The 17297-nt window shown below is 38.2% G+C and overlaps 2 protein-coding genes across 2 annotated transcripts; one reads left to right on the top strand and one right to left on the bottom strand.

The window, feature by feature from the left end:
* Window positions 1-4899: 4899 nt before the first annotated feature.
* LOC108233802 (claudin-7-B) lies at window positions 4900-8095 on the top strand. The gene is made up of 4 exons (XM_017412493.3): window positions 4900-5398; window positions 6784-6948; window positions 7063-7147; window positions 7292-8095. Exons 1-4 carry the CDS (start codon window positions 5176-5178, stop codon window positions 7443-7445), a joined length of 627 nt encoding a protein of 208 aa, XP_017267982.1. The 5' UTR covers window positions 4900-5175; the 3' UTR covers window positions 7446-8095.
* Window positions 8096-11162: 3067 nt separating this feature from the next.
* Window positions 11163-17190, bottom strand: npm1a (nucleophosmin 1a). The gene is made up of 11 exons (XM_017412476.3): window positions 17032-17190; window positions 15624-15703; window positions 14387-14506; window positions 14124-14217; window positions 13865-13983; window positions 13737-13789; window positions 13035-13086; window positions 12877-12957; window positions 12653-12754; window positions 12462-12536; window positions 11163-12190 (listed from the first exon to the last, which is right to left on the bottom strand). Exons 1-11 carry the CDS (start codon window positions 17078-17080, stop codon window positions 12140-12142), a joined length of 876 nt encoding a protein of 291 aa, XP_017267965.1. The 5' UTR covers window positions 17081-17190; the 3' UTR covers window positions 11163-12139.
* Between the last annotated feature and the right edge of the window lie 107 nt (window positions 17191-17297).

The raw sequence follows: 17297 nt of genomic DNA, 5'->3' as shown, positions 1-17297 counted from the left end.
TTGTGTGTGTGTGCGTATGTATATTTAGAACATTTAGATCATCAGCTTAAATAATGATTATGTAAAACTGAATTGATTTAACGATTCACATTTTTTGTGCATTTCCTGATTGATTTGGATTGTCTCCAGAAGTTAATCAGTTACAGATGTACAGCATGTTCAGTGATTACTTTCTAAAGGTTTCATTAAAATCTGTCAAGGAGTTCATGAGATGTTGTGCTAACAGACAGCTAAATGCACCCAAACACAGGCAAAAACAGGTGATGAGCTTGGTTCTGTCCCTAATTCATATTAGTAAACAGTCCTTCGACAACTTTGACTCTCATCAATGAAGAAGTTCCTTCATAAATTCTTCCTTTTTTATCCTATGAATACCTGTTTGCATTTTTTTTAACATCATAATTTTGCATTGGACGATTTTTTTCTGTAATAAAAACAATATCTGATCAGTATAAATCACTTTGGCAGCACTCCACTTTGGATTTTGGCTCAGCTCAGATGAGCTTGACTTCCCCCGAGAGAACTCCTGAGCAATTTCTACCGCAGGTAAGATACTGATTACAACTGTACAAGACAATTAGAGAAACTAGAAGCTAGACAATGGGAGGCCCCTTAAGACAAAAAAAATATTCTTCCTCTGACATACATCAAACCCTCTCACCCACACTATCACGCCTGAAGCTACCTGTCTGAAGTTAGTATCTGCTCTGCAGGAGGCCCACAACATACTGAAAGATAAAAACAATATGAGAAGGAATAAAATGAACTCTGAAATTTAGGATATTCTGTATGTATTTCCTATTTTTAAAATTGTAATAAAACTAGGCCCATGAACAGCTTATTATGAACAGCACACATTCTAATGCAAAACTTCAACTTACTTCACTCTTCAACCTGTATGTCGCTTGTTATTCTTTGAATTAAAAAAAAACTTATTCCAAAGTTTACCATGTTCCTACTTGTAGTACTTGATTTTGTGCATCAGTAATTTCATCAGATCCTGTAGGCTCTCTCATCATCACGAGGCCTTGGATGGAGATGTCATCAGCGAATTTCACAAGCTGTATTTGTCAGAGGGTTTCAATTTGATAGTAAATGCGAGAGAGTTTAATGGTGTAGGCGAGAGGAAGAACGTCTTCCCATACTAGACTACGGTTGTTATGTGCTGTTATTACATAAACCAGCAGGTGGCAGCATTTCACCCCAGAGTTTTGTCCACCCACTGTAGTTTCATCTAATCACCTGTCCCATTTCCTGTGCCCTTATTTGGTCATGTGGAGTAAATGAGTCAAAAAGGTAAGATCATAACCGAGTCAAATTACAGGGTTTAATTCCAGCATGTGATCAAAGCTTTTTTTAAAAAAAAAAAAGTAATTACCTGCAAACCTCACAGGTAAAAGTGTCAGAGAAAACTTAAAAGGAAGGATTTTCAGGGGGTCCACATTTGTCCTGTCAAAAACTTGTTCATGGTTCAAACAGAAGTCATACTGATAAACATGAACATAAAACAAATCTGATGTTAAGTCCAAATACTGTACTCTACAGGGGGAAAAAAAACCTGTGAAATCCAGTAAAGTTAGCTATGTGTAACAGTTAGACTGAGGCCACTGATTCAATGGCACGCCCCGGAGAAATTTGTTTGATGAGTCATGTGAGACAAATCCAGAATCTTAATTGTATACTTCATGTGTCCATGTAATGTGATGACTCAGAGAGTGTCTTTAGTATCAGTCAAAAGAAAACAAAACAAAACAGCAAAACAACTCAATTTGGTGGATGGTAAGGTTTTATCATTTTTAGAAGACTTCTTCACATGTGTGTACTTGTTGAATCTGCCCATCCACAGAAACTGATGTCTTTGCCTCATTTTTATGTTTTCTAAGAACTGATAAGACACGAGCAGGCGCCACACGAAACCAGTTTGACCGGTGAAGCCAATGAATCAACTGCCTTTGTTCAGAGTCAGCTACCCGACCGAAGCGCTGCTTTTCAACACAGAGAAAAAGTCTGAATAAGCTCCGTTCATTTTTAAGGGTAATGGTTTCGAGATTTGTTGCCATGCCACAGTGAAACAAAAGATTTGGTTGAAATTCCAAAAGAAGACATCTGCGCCGGTCTGAGTCAAGTAAACGACCTTGAAAGTCCCAGGAATTCCTGTTCTCATGCCGTCATAAGAACAAACTGTCAACAGAGAGCAGGATACCTTGAGGGCAAACAGGACTCTCTGTCTTAGCTTTGTGGATTACTTCTTAAATCTCCACCCCTGACTATTTTTATTCCTTTTTTTTTATTTTGGAAAGTGTTGGCGTTAATTATGCCAGATAAAAGGGAAATAAATAATCCCCCCAAGCTCTTTCATTTATATTAAAGAGAAGAGATAAGTTCATCTTTTGGGCCATTTAGAAAACCGGTCATAAAAAGATAAAACAAAATGTTGATTTACAGGAAACAGTTCACTTTTTTTTGGTTTACACCTCTTCTTCTTTATTTACTGCAGTGGTGCAGAGAAGTCTCTGAAGGGGAAGTGACAGGTTTGCATGACAGTTACAGAATAATATAGATTCTCATTCTTATAACTGACGAGTGTACAAATGTAGCCCGTGAGGTCAGATCGGCTGGTATGTAATTGGTGCAGCAGTCCTGGCTGATGAGTTTCTGGAAGCCCAGGTGTCACATTTGCCTCCTGCTGAACTGTGACTCAGAGCCACACCAGATACTCCATCTACTATTTGTTGACATGTCTGCTTTCCTTTTGGTTTAGGTTTCTTTACACCATTTTTTTTTTAATTCCAGTGTTGGATATACTGTACTGTGCTGTTCTGTCTTTGTTTTGAGCACTTTTTGCATTTATTCTGACCAGGAGAACATCAGTTTTGTCCTCAGGCAAGGCTGGGATTACAAGTAAAAATGAATTTGAGCTGTGAAGTGTTTGAGCCTGCTGGCCATGGCAGACAACACATCGTTCACAGACCCTAACCCTAACCCTACACACAAAGACCCAAAACTTGGTCACAAATACAGAACATACAAGTGAAAGAAGGAAGAAACTGAATTTTCTTAGGACTATAAACTCAAACTATAGAGTAGATAACTAACTAGGATTTCCCTATTTATATTCAATACATGGTTGAAATATCTGGTTTTATTGTTGTTTAAAAAATTGTTGTTGTTTGCTCTCTTTTATGGAAATAGTTTTAGAGATTGATTTTTAATTTAAGATAAGTGTCATTAGCATTTGGCTACAAAGCCTTTATGGAAAGCAATGGTTGTACTGTTTTAACATGTAGCATTGTCGTAGTTTTGTGTCAAATTTTAATAAAAATAGATATAATTTATTCCATTTTTAGAAAGGTTTGCTGGGCGGAGATTGTTCAGGTTGTTTATGTTTAAAGGCCCGAGGCATTTAGGATAGACTCTTTCTCAATCCAGCAGTGTACAGCTGTGTTTATGTGATTTCAAAGGCCCGAGAGAAGGAGACTCTAAAAGCAAAAACAAAAATAAAGCCCCTTTCCACTGTTAATCATGCAAAATTAATTTTAATGTCTTTACTTGGATTTTTATTTTGGATTTATTTGACACACAAGCTGATGTGCACATCTGGTTAGAAGCTAACTTCATTTAGCATATATATATAACTTCATTTGGCATATAACTAATCTGATCTGTACTTAAATACACGTGTAACCAAGAGATTAAAGAATACTTGCAGCGTAGACATCTAATTAGATGCCAGTGTTGTGCTCATTTGTGCACTCTTATCAGAACACAACTTCATAGGTTTGAGCTCATGGCTCAACTTTACCCAAGTGGATTTCACAAACACAAGTTTAGAAACCACAGTGTTAACAAAAAGTGTTCTGCTGTGGTTGAGTGACATGATCATAGCGGCTGTTTTCACTTGCTTTTAGGCAGGTCAAAGAGTGCGCTCAGTTTTACATATTAAAATCCCACACAAATTAGGACATTTTAGGTGTTTGGGGTTCTTATTTATACTACTGAAAAATAAATCAATTAAATGCTTTAAATTCAATAAACGGACAACTTTGTAAGATGAAGTATGACATGTATTATTTGCTTACAGGTGTGGCTGGTCCCAAACTATAGTTCCTTTTAATAAATAATGTAAAATATCATTATTTGGCTTGTTGTATATTGTTTGGTTTTTTTCAACTACTTGAACACTTTTAAATGGAATTTAAAACAGTTTTTGGTTATTCATTCTCAATTGAATAGGGGACAACTTTGTGCATACAATAAAAGGGCAATATATAACAACATACATCCCTTTTCCACAGAAAATGTAACGCGAATTGTAAAAATTTGTGCAGTTAACCATTCAAGAAACGAATGTCCGCCCCACGAATATTTACGCTCAGGAGCTACGGTTTCCCTATTTTGATAAGTCAAAGTCGAAATAGGGAATATAAACCAGGGCTGGGTCAGAAAGGCCGTTCTGTTTCTTCTTCTTCTTTTTAAATTTTTATTGGCGGTTGGCAAACTACGAATTTGGTGCATTACCGCCACCTACTGGTATGGAGTGTGGACCAGAATGACGCTCAAAACTAAATTCTATTAAATAATTGTGTTAATTTAAGATAACGAAATATTATTTGAAAATTTTTATTTTCCGAATTATTTCTAAATAAATCAACTATATCTAATTTAACTTTATTTCTATTTAATTGTTGGACCAATTGTCGTCTTTCCCCCTCATATTTTTGACAAAATAACATCACATGACCGTTCTGTTTCTGTTTTGCAGCTCAGAAGTCTGTTTCAGGAAGCGCTGACGTCACGATACTTCAGGTGCACGCTCTTCCCGTTGATGAGACGAAACTGCGTGCGCGTCCCCGCCCACCTGCTACAGAAACCGCGTAAAAAGCTCGCTCCCGCGGTCCACTCCCTCAGTTAAGGTGCGGCAGAGGAACAGGTGCGCGAGGACTTCACCGAGAGACGTTTAAAGGTCAAATATCCTTCGTTTTTGCTTATTTTATACTTAGAGAGCAAACTACTGAATCCCTAAACAATTTTAAGGACCTTACATTTACAACAGCGAAACAAACTTGTTGCCTGTTGGACTTTTAAAGAAGGAACAGGGGACTCTCGGAGCAGGTGGACGTCGTCGACTTCATTTTTTTCCTTTTTTTTTTATTCGAAGAAGAAGAAGAAGCTAAAATGGCCAACTCAGGTCTTCAGATTTTGGGCTTCGCCCTGGGTCTTCTGGGTGTAATTGGACTGGTTATTGGGACCATTTTGCCCCAGTGGAAGATGTCTGCCTTCGTTGGGTCCAACATCATCACGGCGGTGTCCATGTACGAGGGACTGTGGATGTCCTGCGCCTTCCAGAGCACCGGGCAGATTCAGTGCAAGGTGTACGACTCCATGCTGCAGCTCAACAGTGAGTGAAACGAATAGATTACTCTTATTTGTCCGTCATTTCTAGAGGAGGAAGTGTAGTTAAAAAAAAAAAAAAAAAAAAAAAAAAAGAATTAAAGGTGGTTTTAGTTTTCACTGTGTGACTTCTTGGAAAAACAAGGTGAGTTTGAATACTCTCCTCCCCCCGTCTATCGGTCGCCCTCTTCAACGCTTTACATCGCCCTGATTTTGGTGTTAATGCGTGTTTCACCGCTTCCTGTCTCATTTAAAACAAATTGTTTTGGAAGAAAACGACCTTTACGTGTAGTTGCATTACACGAAAAATGATAAAACTATCACGTCCACCTGTTAGGTAAAGGGATTTTTTTTTTTTCAATTTTAGCCAACTTCTTTTCGCAGCCAATCAGGTTCTCGTCACCCTTTTGACTGAAGCTTTAAAGTCTTGAACGGAACTATAAAGGGTTAAAACGACTAGAAAGCCAGAATGTTCTGAATTCTTTGCATTTTCAGTCTGAAAGGCGGGAATGCACGAGGCCTTGGCAATGATTACCCATTTTGTTTTGTTTTTTCTTTTTTTTAGCCATTGTCCTGAGCAGCTTCACCTCCATGTTTGTTTCCAGGGCAGATGTAGTTAAAGGTTAAACACCTGTATGACTCACTGTTAACAGTCAACAGGTGCAGGAGACAAACTTCACTGAAACTATTTGCTCGCTGCTGTTTAACAGCAGATTTAAATGTGAAGTTACATGGGCAGCCATTTAAAGCTTTGATTCAAAATGAAGGAATTAAAAAAATGCACCTAGTAGGAAATAAGCAGTTTGAACAGGAAGTTTCAATGAATACAGTTGGTATCTAAAATGCTAAAATGATACTCCATAAATTGGAGTGACCGTCAGGTACACTTTTCACAAACTGAATGCAGCTTTTGGCGCTTTGTTCTGTTTGTGTACTCTGTTTGAAACTAAAAAAAATGTCAAATTACTAAGCGGGCTGCATGTACCTGCCACTGGGAGTGTCTTCCTAAAGAAACCTGAAACCTGTTCAACCTGTTTTCAGACTCACCTGCGCTCACACGCACCCTCCCCCCACATGCAGCGTTTCTTCCGGGTTGGAGCCGGTCTGTGGTGGCGTTGATGTTGTTTGGGGCAACAAGAGTAACTGCTCTGTTAGAACTGAATGTTCACACATGTTTTCCTGCATACAGCTTCTAAGTGCACAACAGGAACTAGGTCGGTTGCAGCTTTTTAATCAGTAGTCACCATTTGCATTTTTTTTTTTCCTCTTTTCCATTGTGATTGAAATGAAAATCTGTTGGTTCTTGTTACACCTTTTTCAGTTACGTGCTGACTGTTGACTGGCATTGACTGATAACTGAAGGATTAACCCAGTCTTTATCTTCTCCACCAGGTGCCCTTCAGGCAACACGCGCCCTCATGATTGTGAGCATCATTGCTTCTGTGGCTGGTCTTGGTGTAGCCACCATGGGAATGAAATGCACCAACTGTGGAGGCGACGACAAAGCGAAAAAGGCCCGCATTGCTTTGACCGGCGGCATCATCATTCTTATTGGCTGTAAGTAGCCTTTTTAATGTCCCTATGTAGACATTTTTGATTTTTTTTTGTGTGTGTGTGTTTCACAAAGGGGGGGGAAGTTGATTAAAGTTTTTGATTGCTTGCTCCCCACAGCTTTGTGTGCCATTGTTGCCTGCTCTTGGTTTGCTAACGACATCGTCCGAGCCTTCTATGACCCCTTCACTCCTGTCAATACAAGGTGAGTTCCTGAGAATCTCTGTCATGAATTCGATCTATAGAAGCATAAACCACGTAAATTGTAAGCCTTTTCTGTCTAGTAGAACCTTCCTGTTTTAGCCATTTTTAACTGAATTTTTAAATTTTTTTAAATCCTTTTCTGAAGGTATGAGTTTGGTGCTGCCATGTTCATTGCCTGGGCCGGAGCATTCCTTGCCTTAGTGGGAGGCGCCATGCTGTCAGCATCCTGCCCGAAAAGAAAAGCTGAACCCAAGTATCCCATATCAAGACCCCCGAGCAGCAACAAATCATTTGTTTGAACAGGACAGGAATCTATCGCAAATAGGAACATTTTGACATTCTCATTAGCTGTAAACCCAGAAATGATCAATGTATCCACACGTGTTTTTATTTTTAAATATGGTGCGTTTTTAGTTTCTGCAAGATGTTACTGTAAAATCTAAACGCATTCAAGTTTTTAAATACTGGCTGTTTACTCCGGAGCTTACTGATCCTGCCATGTTTGGAGTTGTCCGTGCTTTATGCGTACTATCCACACTGTCGACAACTGTAAAGCACTAAGTTTAAATTATGGCAAACCTGATTTTTGTACAGCATTATGTAGGAAGTGCTCTCCACATGGTTCAGTGCATTAGTTATTCATGTACAGAAAAGCTGTTTTCTTCTATTTAGTACTGTGGCTTCTTGATTAATCAGTCAGTACCACTGCATTTTTTTTCTTCTTTTTAATTACTTTAGACATGACTTAAACACAAATTGCCAATGTTGTTGTTGTCATGACAAATGATAGACAGGTAACCTTTTTTTGTTGTCGTTTTTGAAGTTTGTAAAGGCTGTTCCTGTGAATGGACTTGGCTTTTGTTAGCATTTTATTTTTGTATTTTTATTTTTTTAAAAACCTTTTAAAAGTATGTTAATGTAAATAAAATAAACTTTTGAAAATGCTGGACATTTTATTATGTATTTATATTTTTTTTTTTTAAAGAAAAGGACATGCTAGTAGATGATCAGTTAAAGGATTTTGAACTCAGAACATCAAATGGTGGTTTATAATGACTTGCATCAGAAATGTTGCTGCAGAGACAAAACAAATTGAAGACATTGATTATTTTACTCATTCTTAATTTCTGCTAATGGAATCCCTAAATCCAGGTCAAATAAAACATGTCAGACCAATAAAACCTGACCACAGAAAATGCTGGCCTTATGTCTGTACAGTACTTGGTCAGGGCTCCTGCATTGATGCAGCGGGGCATCGGATTTCGTCGGCTGTGAGCCAGATTCATTAAAACAGACAAGTAAAAGTCAAGCAGGAATCTGGAACAGCCAGAACCTCTATCTGTACATGGCTTCATGTTGTTTTTCTTTCGGGTGCAGCCTGAAGGTGACAGACCACAGAGCTATGGCAACCCCCTCCACATGACTTCGTAATGAGTTATAAACTAAGACTTCTCTAATGTACTAGCTCACCTAAATGCACCATACGGCTTCAGCCCCCCCGCCCTCTAGACAAACCTTTGCCTTTTAAACGGCCAAACCACCAAACTACACTTTCCTCAGTCAAACTCAAAAGAGCTAAGTTACTTTTTCTCCTACTACAAGGTTCCTTTTTAAAAGCGTGGGAAAAACGTTAAAAATTCAACAGATTACAAGTCGCTTTTTGCCGATGCAGTGAGTAATTCTCTCCTATACTGCAGTTTATTTCGAGGAAAGCTTTGCCGTGACTACATTCTGCCCATAACCCAAACTTTTATCTGATCGGGGCGGGGCACTCGGTCAAAGTAAAGCTAAACGTTCAGAGCATTTATCTCCGTGCTACTGAATCTGTTGGGTCATAAATTTATGCTTTCTATTACTTTTATCACCCTGACTGCAAATTATCCACAAATGGAGGGGTCATTTAGAAGACAGGGAGGGGGGATAACAAAAAGCTTAAAGTAAACCTGTGACCATAATTAAATCATTACTTTATTCTTTGTATTATAAAGCAATTCCTAGAGCGAGACAGGAAAAGCTCTTCATCTTCCATCATTTTATAACTGTTCTGAGAAAAAGTGACTCATTTTAGGATACTGTAAATTCTTGTTTCATCATCGAAAGCCTTCGGTCCGACAGAACAGGTTTCCTCTCAGGCTTAGGAACTTAATCACAACAACAACAACAACAAAAAACCCCAGACATTTTGAAATGTCTCAACGCAACAAGATCCACCTTCTTCCCTACAACCCAGCTGTAACCTGAGTTACTTTTCTCATCACCGGAGCTAACAGAAGGCTGACGTTTAGATGCGTAAACTGTCGAAGAAGCGTGCGACCAGAGCCAGGACCGGAAGAAATGCTGGAAATGTGGCTCACTGGGGTCACCGTGGTAACTGCTCACCTGTGTTTTGTCACTTCCTGACAGCACTCTTATTTAGGCCAGAAAGTAAACATCAGACAAACGTTCAGCACGAAGGAAAACTGTCAATTTAAATAAATAAATAAATATATATATATATATATATTATGAACCATAAGCGGCACGGACATCTGGTCGTCACACATCAAGTTGAACAATATATCTCATGTACAGTCATTACCCAAGTCATTCTATTTTTTTTTTTTTTTTACGGCTGCTTACATACTAAAATAAAAAAAAGTTTGCAAAACTTTAAACTCAAGCAGCACAACACCAGCCCACATTTACACAGCTATAAACACACTAAACACGTTTATCTACTTTGGACCCAGATAGGATTGCGTCACTTCCTGCCATTTCAGCGTGCCGTCTTTTCAAATAACCAACTGGTTATTCACATCCCTCAGCAGTAAAAAAATAGGTTTTCCGCTTGATTAAAAACACACCAGTCAGGTATGATAACTGTGCCGGGACAGAGGCAGAACGAAGAGGTTCTTCCCGCAATGACAGAGATGATGCCGAGAATTTTCGAACTGCACAGCTGGACACTTCAAGGGTTAAAAATAAGGCCTTTTGGTTTCAAGGTCACGAGGTCAAAGGTCTCAGGTGACTCCTTTCTTACCTCCTCCAGAGTTTGTCTTTTCTGTTAGCAAAAATTCAAGTAAAAACTAACAAATAGGTTTGGATGACAGTCACAGAAACAAGTGACCCAGATCACACTATTGCTGCCGTGGCCTCGGCGGAGGTTGCTTCAAGTTTTTACAGTATTTGTTTACACAAAATGTTTGCTAAGCTGACAGCAGTAGAAACACTGGCATATAATTTCTTGACTTCATGTTGACTAGGTTGGGTTTGAGGTAATAAATCTACATCGGTCTGCAGCACCAGTCTTATGTAGTGTTTGGTAAATTATTTATTTTTTACCTTTTCGGTAAACCTCATTTATGCTTCTAAAGAAAGTCAAAGTTCTAAGTGTTTAAGGTTTAACACAGCAGTGTGTAAATAGTTTAAAAAAAGGAAATAAATGAATATGAACATGTTTGATATAGCCACAAAATAGTTTCATAAATTTGTCATTTTTTTGTTTACAGGTGTTTAATTTTACCAGAGATCTGGGGTATTTTGCTGTGTTTGTGCTCATTGTGTTTAGTGATTGACACAAAAGGTGGTGGCCTTTTTGAAAATTGTGCCTGAAGTCATAAAAGCCCGTAAAATGACACACTGGAAAAGTTTATCGTTTTAAATTACCATGCCAACAGCTCACAAGTTAAACATTGTCAGCTTTCTTAATGCACGCCCGTATTAAAAAAAAAAAGTTATATGATCAAAGGTCACAAAACAGATTTTATTTGACAGAGTAATTTATGATTGCTGCTCTTATAGGAGTATTTAAGAATGATAAAATGATCAATGATCAAAGCAACGTGATACAGGTGGAAAAAACAACTTATCTTTTTAAAAAATGATATAAAGCTTTTATATAAAAAGTGATTTTTGGGAACTAGATCTACATAGACTCTGCACCCACAGCTCCTACTAGTTTAAACTTTGCTTTAATCATCGCAAATCAGGGCTATCTTGTGCCAAGAAAACTTGAATAAAACATACACAGCTAAGAATAAAGTCAGGTTTTTAATTAACAAGAGGACGAACTCGAAAACTAACAATCGAAGCAGTCCATTTCCTGCCAATAGGTTTAAATACCGTTCTGCAAACTTAAAATAAAAAACAGATCTTAAAATGTCAAGACAGCAAGGAAGTTTTAATAGGAAACTGTTGCAAATAAAAACAATGCAAGTATCCTGAAAACTGGGTACATTTCTTCTTCAGTTTGCAGGGAACAGATGCACATCATTTGTGTTTAACAAGTTCACACCGACGCTTCAAACCCACAGCACTTTTAAAATCCTAAACATGAACACTTGCATGGAATGGTCTCACTTGACAGGCTTCATGCACTACCATTTACAATTTTATCTAACTTTAACCAGTCAAATAAGCACATAGTTTGAACCTTCCTCACACTGGAATTTCTACAAGGTTACACAAGTCATTTGCAAACTCCCTCAAGCATGCAACACCTTTGAAGGTACACAACCTTTGGCCTGTGGGCTGTCGGTGGTGACGACACAAAAACAGATCTAATAGAGCCTAAAGGTGGCGACTGTTTCAATGAAAGGTTTATTTAGCTTGTTAAAAAAAAGGACAATCTGGACGGTTAAAAGAAAAGTCTTCACTTTTGGTACCATGTTGCAGGTTGTTGTTTTCAGGTTTATTGCGCTTACACTGTTGTCTGATGACACTATTCTACTGTTCCCAAATGAGGTCAAATCAATCAAAACTGCGGGCTCCAAACATTCAGCGATGCAAACTTGTAACGTGGCTTCAGAATTTATTTAACAAAACAAATGTCTAAATGAGTGGGTGATCGGCGGTGAATAAATGCGGGGCCAACGGTTTCACTGCCTCCATCACCAGCTCACCCGGATTCATTCAGGAAGGTTGATTCAATGAAAGAGTGAGGCACACAGTCGGGCTTCCAAAGATTTCAGAGAAGCTATGGTGATGAGTCATAAAATGTTAAAACTACACTTAATTATTTGTCTTCCTTCAGTGTCTGTCTCCACTTCCACAGCTCTGCAACGATCTAAAGAGAAAAATAAGACATATGTCATAAACATGTCTTCTGTGTTTTTCCCCCCCAGTGTATAAATTTTGAACATTTGCTGTTGGTGCCCCCTGGTGGTAGCCTGGAATAACACCAAAAAGTAACTTTTAAACTAAATTAGTCTCAGCTTTTTTACTCTAATTTGAAATTGAACCAATCTAGATTTATCATCCTTCTAATGTAAAAAAATAAAATAAATAATATATATATATATATATTTATTTATTAATTACTTTTATTGATGACTTACCTTGGGATCTGACACATTTTGGCCATGCTTGATGAAGTTCTCAAACTTGGCCTGAACTTTAGGTAATGTGACACCCTAAGGAAGGCAGAACATTCAAACATAAGCTACATATATAGATTGTTCTTTCATTATAAATATATAAAACACTTAACAGATGTTAAAACAAGTAGATAAAAAAAAAAGGTCCAAACCTTCTTCATCGCCTCAGTAATCTTGGCTTTAATCTCAGGCAGAGTCAAATTTGCTTTGGGAGTTTGGATTTTAGGCGACTTCTCACCTTTCCCTTTGGGGGTCTTTTTAAAAATAAAAAAAAAAATATTAGGAGCAGAAGAATACAGTGAACTTCTAAAATTATTAGGCTGCCTGCACTGAACACGTTGAAATAACAATAAAAGGTTTATAAAAAGCACCTCACCTGCTTTGTAGCGGGAGTGCTGGGTGCAGGGCTCTTGCCGTTCTGAGGGTTTTTCTTTTGTTTGGTCGGGGTTGGTTTGGCCTTTAACAAAGAGGAAGCTCTTAGGAAAACAAGCCCTCATTAAACTCGGCTTGCAGGAATATGGAGTCCCTGCTTACCTTCACATGTGATTCTTCTGCCTCGCTTTCCTCGTCGTCCTCTTCATCATCCCTGAACAAAAAGAGAAATTCAATCACAGACAGAGGAGAATCACATGCTGAAATCCAATGACACTATTTAATTCTCTAATGTGTGCAGAAACACCATGTTGGTGCTTCATCTGTTTAGCGTAGCCACATATAAACAGCACCAACTATTACACCCATCCAGTGGTATCCAACTCACCTCAGAACTACGGTTAGACTTTTGAAGCAAAAACGCTGCTACATCAGTACATGTTTTCTTTAAATACTTGTGCAGCTGGTATTTTTGCTAGTTGGGGATTTTTATATTTCTTTATTTTTACCAGTCAGGTGGATCAAAGTGAAGGGGGATGTCTGCACTCTGATAGTTAAGTTGTGGTCACCTGTGACCATAGTTTCCACTCTATATTCCTTTCAAAATAATCTATGGTGGCAAAATAACAGAACGCTCCAGCTTGGTTGTTTTTCCTCCCAGGAGGAGGGTGGGTGGTAGGTGGAAGGTAGGAAACACGTAGCAAAGCTTTGCCAAGATGACGTCTAGAAAAAGTCTGATTTAGGTTTAAAGATGTTTGTTATGGAAAAAAAATTCAAATACTCAAATTTGGTTTTTAAACCGTTTTGTCACACTTCCACCAAAAGGTTCTAATATTGTGTCACTGTGTACAACTCGGTACTCACTCATCCTCATCATCTTCATCGTCCTCATCATCACCTTCCATTTTCATTTTTTTCTGTAAAAGAAATCAGATGTTTTGTTCAAACTGTTACAAATCCATGATTAAAGTCTGCAAATAACTAAAGCAAACCTGAGTTTTTGGGGCAAGGGATGAGGCAGGCCTTTTCTTAGATGTTTTGACTTCCTCCTCCTCTTCCTCTTCTTCCTCCTCCTCCTCCTCTTCATCAAAAGTCTGATCAGGCTCCATCACTTGAAGGATTTAGAGAAGATGAACAGGGGTCTTATTTTTAAACTCTGTCGCTGTACTGGTAAGTTTTTATTTTCTAAAACAGAACTTTTAGAAGACGGAGCACGTTTCGTTCTCCAGCCAACACTCCTCAAATACTCACTGACGAGGTGCTGCCCACTGATGTGCACCGGACCTGAACCTGCCTTCAGACGAAACACTGCTGGGGGCGTAACCGTGAATCCACCAAGACACACCTACAGAAACAACAACAATTAATATTTAAAGTAAGTGGAAGAAACGGTAAAAGACTCGTCCAAATCTGGAAGATCATTTAAAAAAAAAATGACAATGCAGTACAGCAGCAACACAGAGTACCGCCACAGTGCACATTTTCAGTGTTGGTAAATAAAAAGAGACACTTACACTCGGCAGGGTAGAGGGCTTGAGTGAAACGAGCACAGCCTTGACTTTCTGACCCTCTGAGTCTTTTCCTTCCACCTCCACCATGTGAATCTGATCTTTTGTGCTGGGGTCCACACAGGCCTGCAGACAGAAGGAGACAACTGACTAAAAATCGTGTTCACTTTTCAGATAATTTCCCACCTGATCGCTCTAAGAGGAACTCTTTGGAGCCATATAGACAAGCATTACATATTATTTCTGGGGAAACAGCTGCCAAACACCACATTCTTCAGCTAGATAAGGTGAAAGGTTCACTCAAGACCAGAGGCTGAATTGATTTTCTCTTGATGCTGAAAAAAGAAAGGCAAATGAGAAAATCTGTCATTCTGACAGAACAGAACAAAGAAGTTGTGTCCCACGATGTTGTGTGACTCATACCAACAATGTCAGTAATCATCACAGACCACCTGTCCAGAGATATGTGTGAGTCTTAGCATAAATAAAGCTTAGGCTCATTTTTCTTATCTCACTGAGGCTTTTTTATAAGTTCAGTAGAGTCCCACAGGCTGACCCTTGGGCCTTCAGAACTTTGGGGAAAAAACAAAAGCATAAAGCAGTTGCGAAATCCCTAACACGTGGTCATCATTGCAGACCTTATGACCTCATATTCAGCTACCGTAACGCGTCGAAGAGCTGCAGACTCCAAGTCTGTGATCAATGCTGATCTCTTAATACAGAGGAGTGCTTACAGAGGAGTTTCCTCCCCGTGAACCAGGATTTGTGAATTATAGACTCCGGAGACTTTTGCTGACTCTGACTGCTTCTATGGAGGGGATGTTCTGAATGAAAAACAGGCTGAACTGGAGCACAAGTCTTCTGAAACTAAATTAAGACCATCGTGAGTCATATGAGACAAACGTGCCGAACCTAACGAGTGGGTAATTGACAAGTGTAAAGTAAAACACAATTAAGTTAAACAATTTAAAGAAAAGCAGTTACCTAAAATTTACATTAAATTGTGTTTAATGTAATGTAGATACAGGCATCAATAACCTCTTCAAATAACGATGAACGGCTTTTGAAAACCAGTCAAAATCTGCCTAATGAACTGCGTTGTGTTCCCTCAGGTTTGTTTAATCATAAAACAATGTGAAGCAATCTATACAGAGTGACCCTACTGAAACTTAGGAATATAAAGTATTTTAAATTATGATTTACGTAAACCTAATATCCTTCTGCCATGCAAAAAACAACTTACCATTCTCAGATCTAACTGATGCTCCAACTCATCATCGTCAGGATTGAAGACCACCTCCTTTCCGGCTTCCAGGACACATCCTAAAGAAAAATATTTCAGTTATTGCCTTTTAAAACTGACTAAATAGCAAGTAGGAAAACCTAAATTTTGAAGGAAAAAAAGAAGCAACCGCAGTGACTGAAAACAAATTAAAGTTTCAAGGACTATATTCAAATTGACCACAAGAGGGAGCCCTACTGACATGAATGGTTTAATACAGCACGTGGAGGCATGACCCTAAAATAAGAAAATATAACAGAAAATGTTACTCAAATTTGTTAAAGTGGCCTAAATTAAAATGTCTAGTAAAGGCATTTCATTTTATTAGGCTATGATCCAATTAGTATCGAATCGAAATAAAAATGCGAGGTAAAAGCCACTTTCGGTGCTTTGAAATTACTTAAAACCAATAATAGTAAAATAAATAAATAAATATGTAGTCTAAAGTACAAAGAACACAAGTGTAAACTAATAAACTAAACTCTTGAACAGATTTAAAGTCAAATTAGAAACTAACTAGACAAAGGGCAAATCACATTTATTATAAAACCATTTTAAAAAAGGTATTTAACTTTAACTTAAAGGATTTGGGGCCAAGTTCAGCTGCAAAACCACAATATTCTCCAATTTGCTTTTTGTACTGCAAACTAGTTTAGTTAAATGTGATACAGACTTGTATAAACAAAAATGAGATATTACAGATATATAGATACAGATCAAATTTAGGTTATAACCACACCATACAAAATGATCTATGACACCGGGGTTAGTAAAAAAAAAAAAATAAAAAAAAATAAAATAAAATATATATATATATATATATATATATATATATATATATATATATATATATATATATCTGGGGGGTAAAATCAACAGAATGGTCAATAATCAGCTGTAGTGAGAGTCAGCATGTGCTTGAAGCCACGTTGATCTGATTCATCTCGATCAGGAAACAATGCTATCATCCAGCGTTTTATTAAATAAACTTTTACACAAAAACAAAACTTTAAATCAAACTACAAAGCAATTCACGCGTTTTGTGGCATAAAAACTCACATTTTAACACCTAATTTAACACATGTGCGCAGCCATGTTGATTTAACAAACCACGTGTGTGGCCGAGTTGTTCGGGAGGACACGGACAACCTGCTGGTCAAAAATACTGGTGATACAATTCCCTTAGGAAGTGTTTAGACTTATAATGCTCAATATCGCCACAATACATTTCACTGCGAGTAGGAAAGAAACAAGCAGCTAAAATATTAGCCTAAAGGTAAGCATTCCCCTCTCCACAACTAGCTGTAAACTTCTCGACAAAGAGAGTTGAACTCGTTCAAAACGACACAAGTTTTCAGCATTAGCTCACCGTAAAGGAAGTTCTGTGGCGACACCAGCTCGTCGTTCACTCCGTTCATTTTTATTTAGTTAAAGAGAACAGCGGCGCAAATAAAAAGTACTGCTGATGGACACTAAACGTGCTACGGGTGGCTGCTGCTCTTCTTCTCTGTTGCAAAAGGAAGACAACGAGCTCAACACTGCCCCCTATAGAACGGCCGCTTGTTCGCTGGAGCTCTGCGATGGTCGATCCTCGGGCAGCAACCATCTTTAATGACGACTAGCGCCATCTACTGG

Source organism: Kryptolebias marmoratus, linkage group LG13, assembly GCF_001649575.2.
Source record: "Kryptolebias marmoratus isolate JLee-2015 linkage group LG13, ASM164957v2, whole genome shotgun sequence".
NCBI lineage: Eukaryota > Metazoa > Chordata > Actinopteri > Cyprinodontiformes > Rivulidae > Kryptolebias > Kryptolebias marmoratus.
Note: the sequence above shows the minus strand (reverse complement) of the source record. Positions and strands in the feature narration are given on the sequence as shown.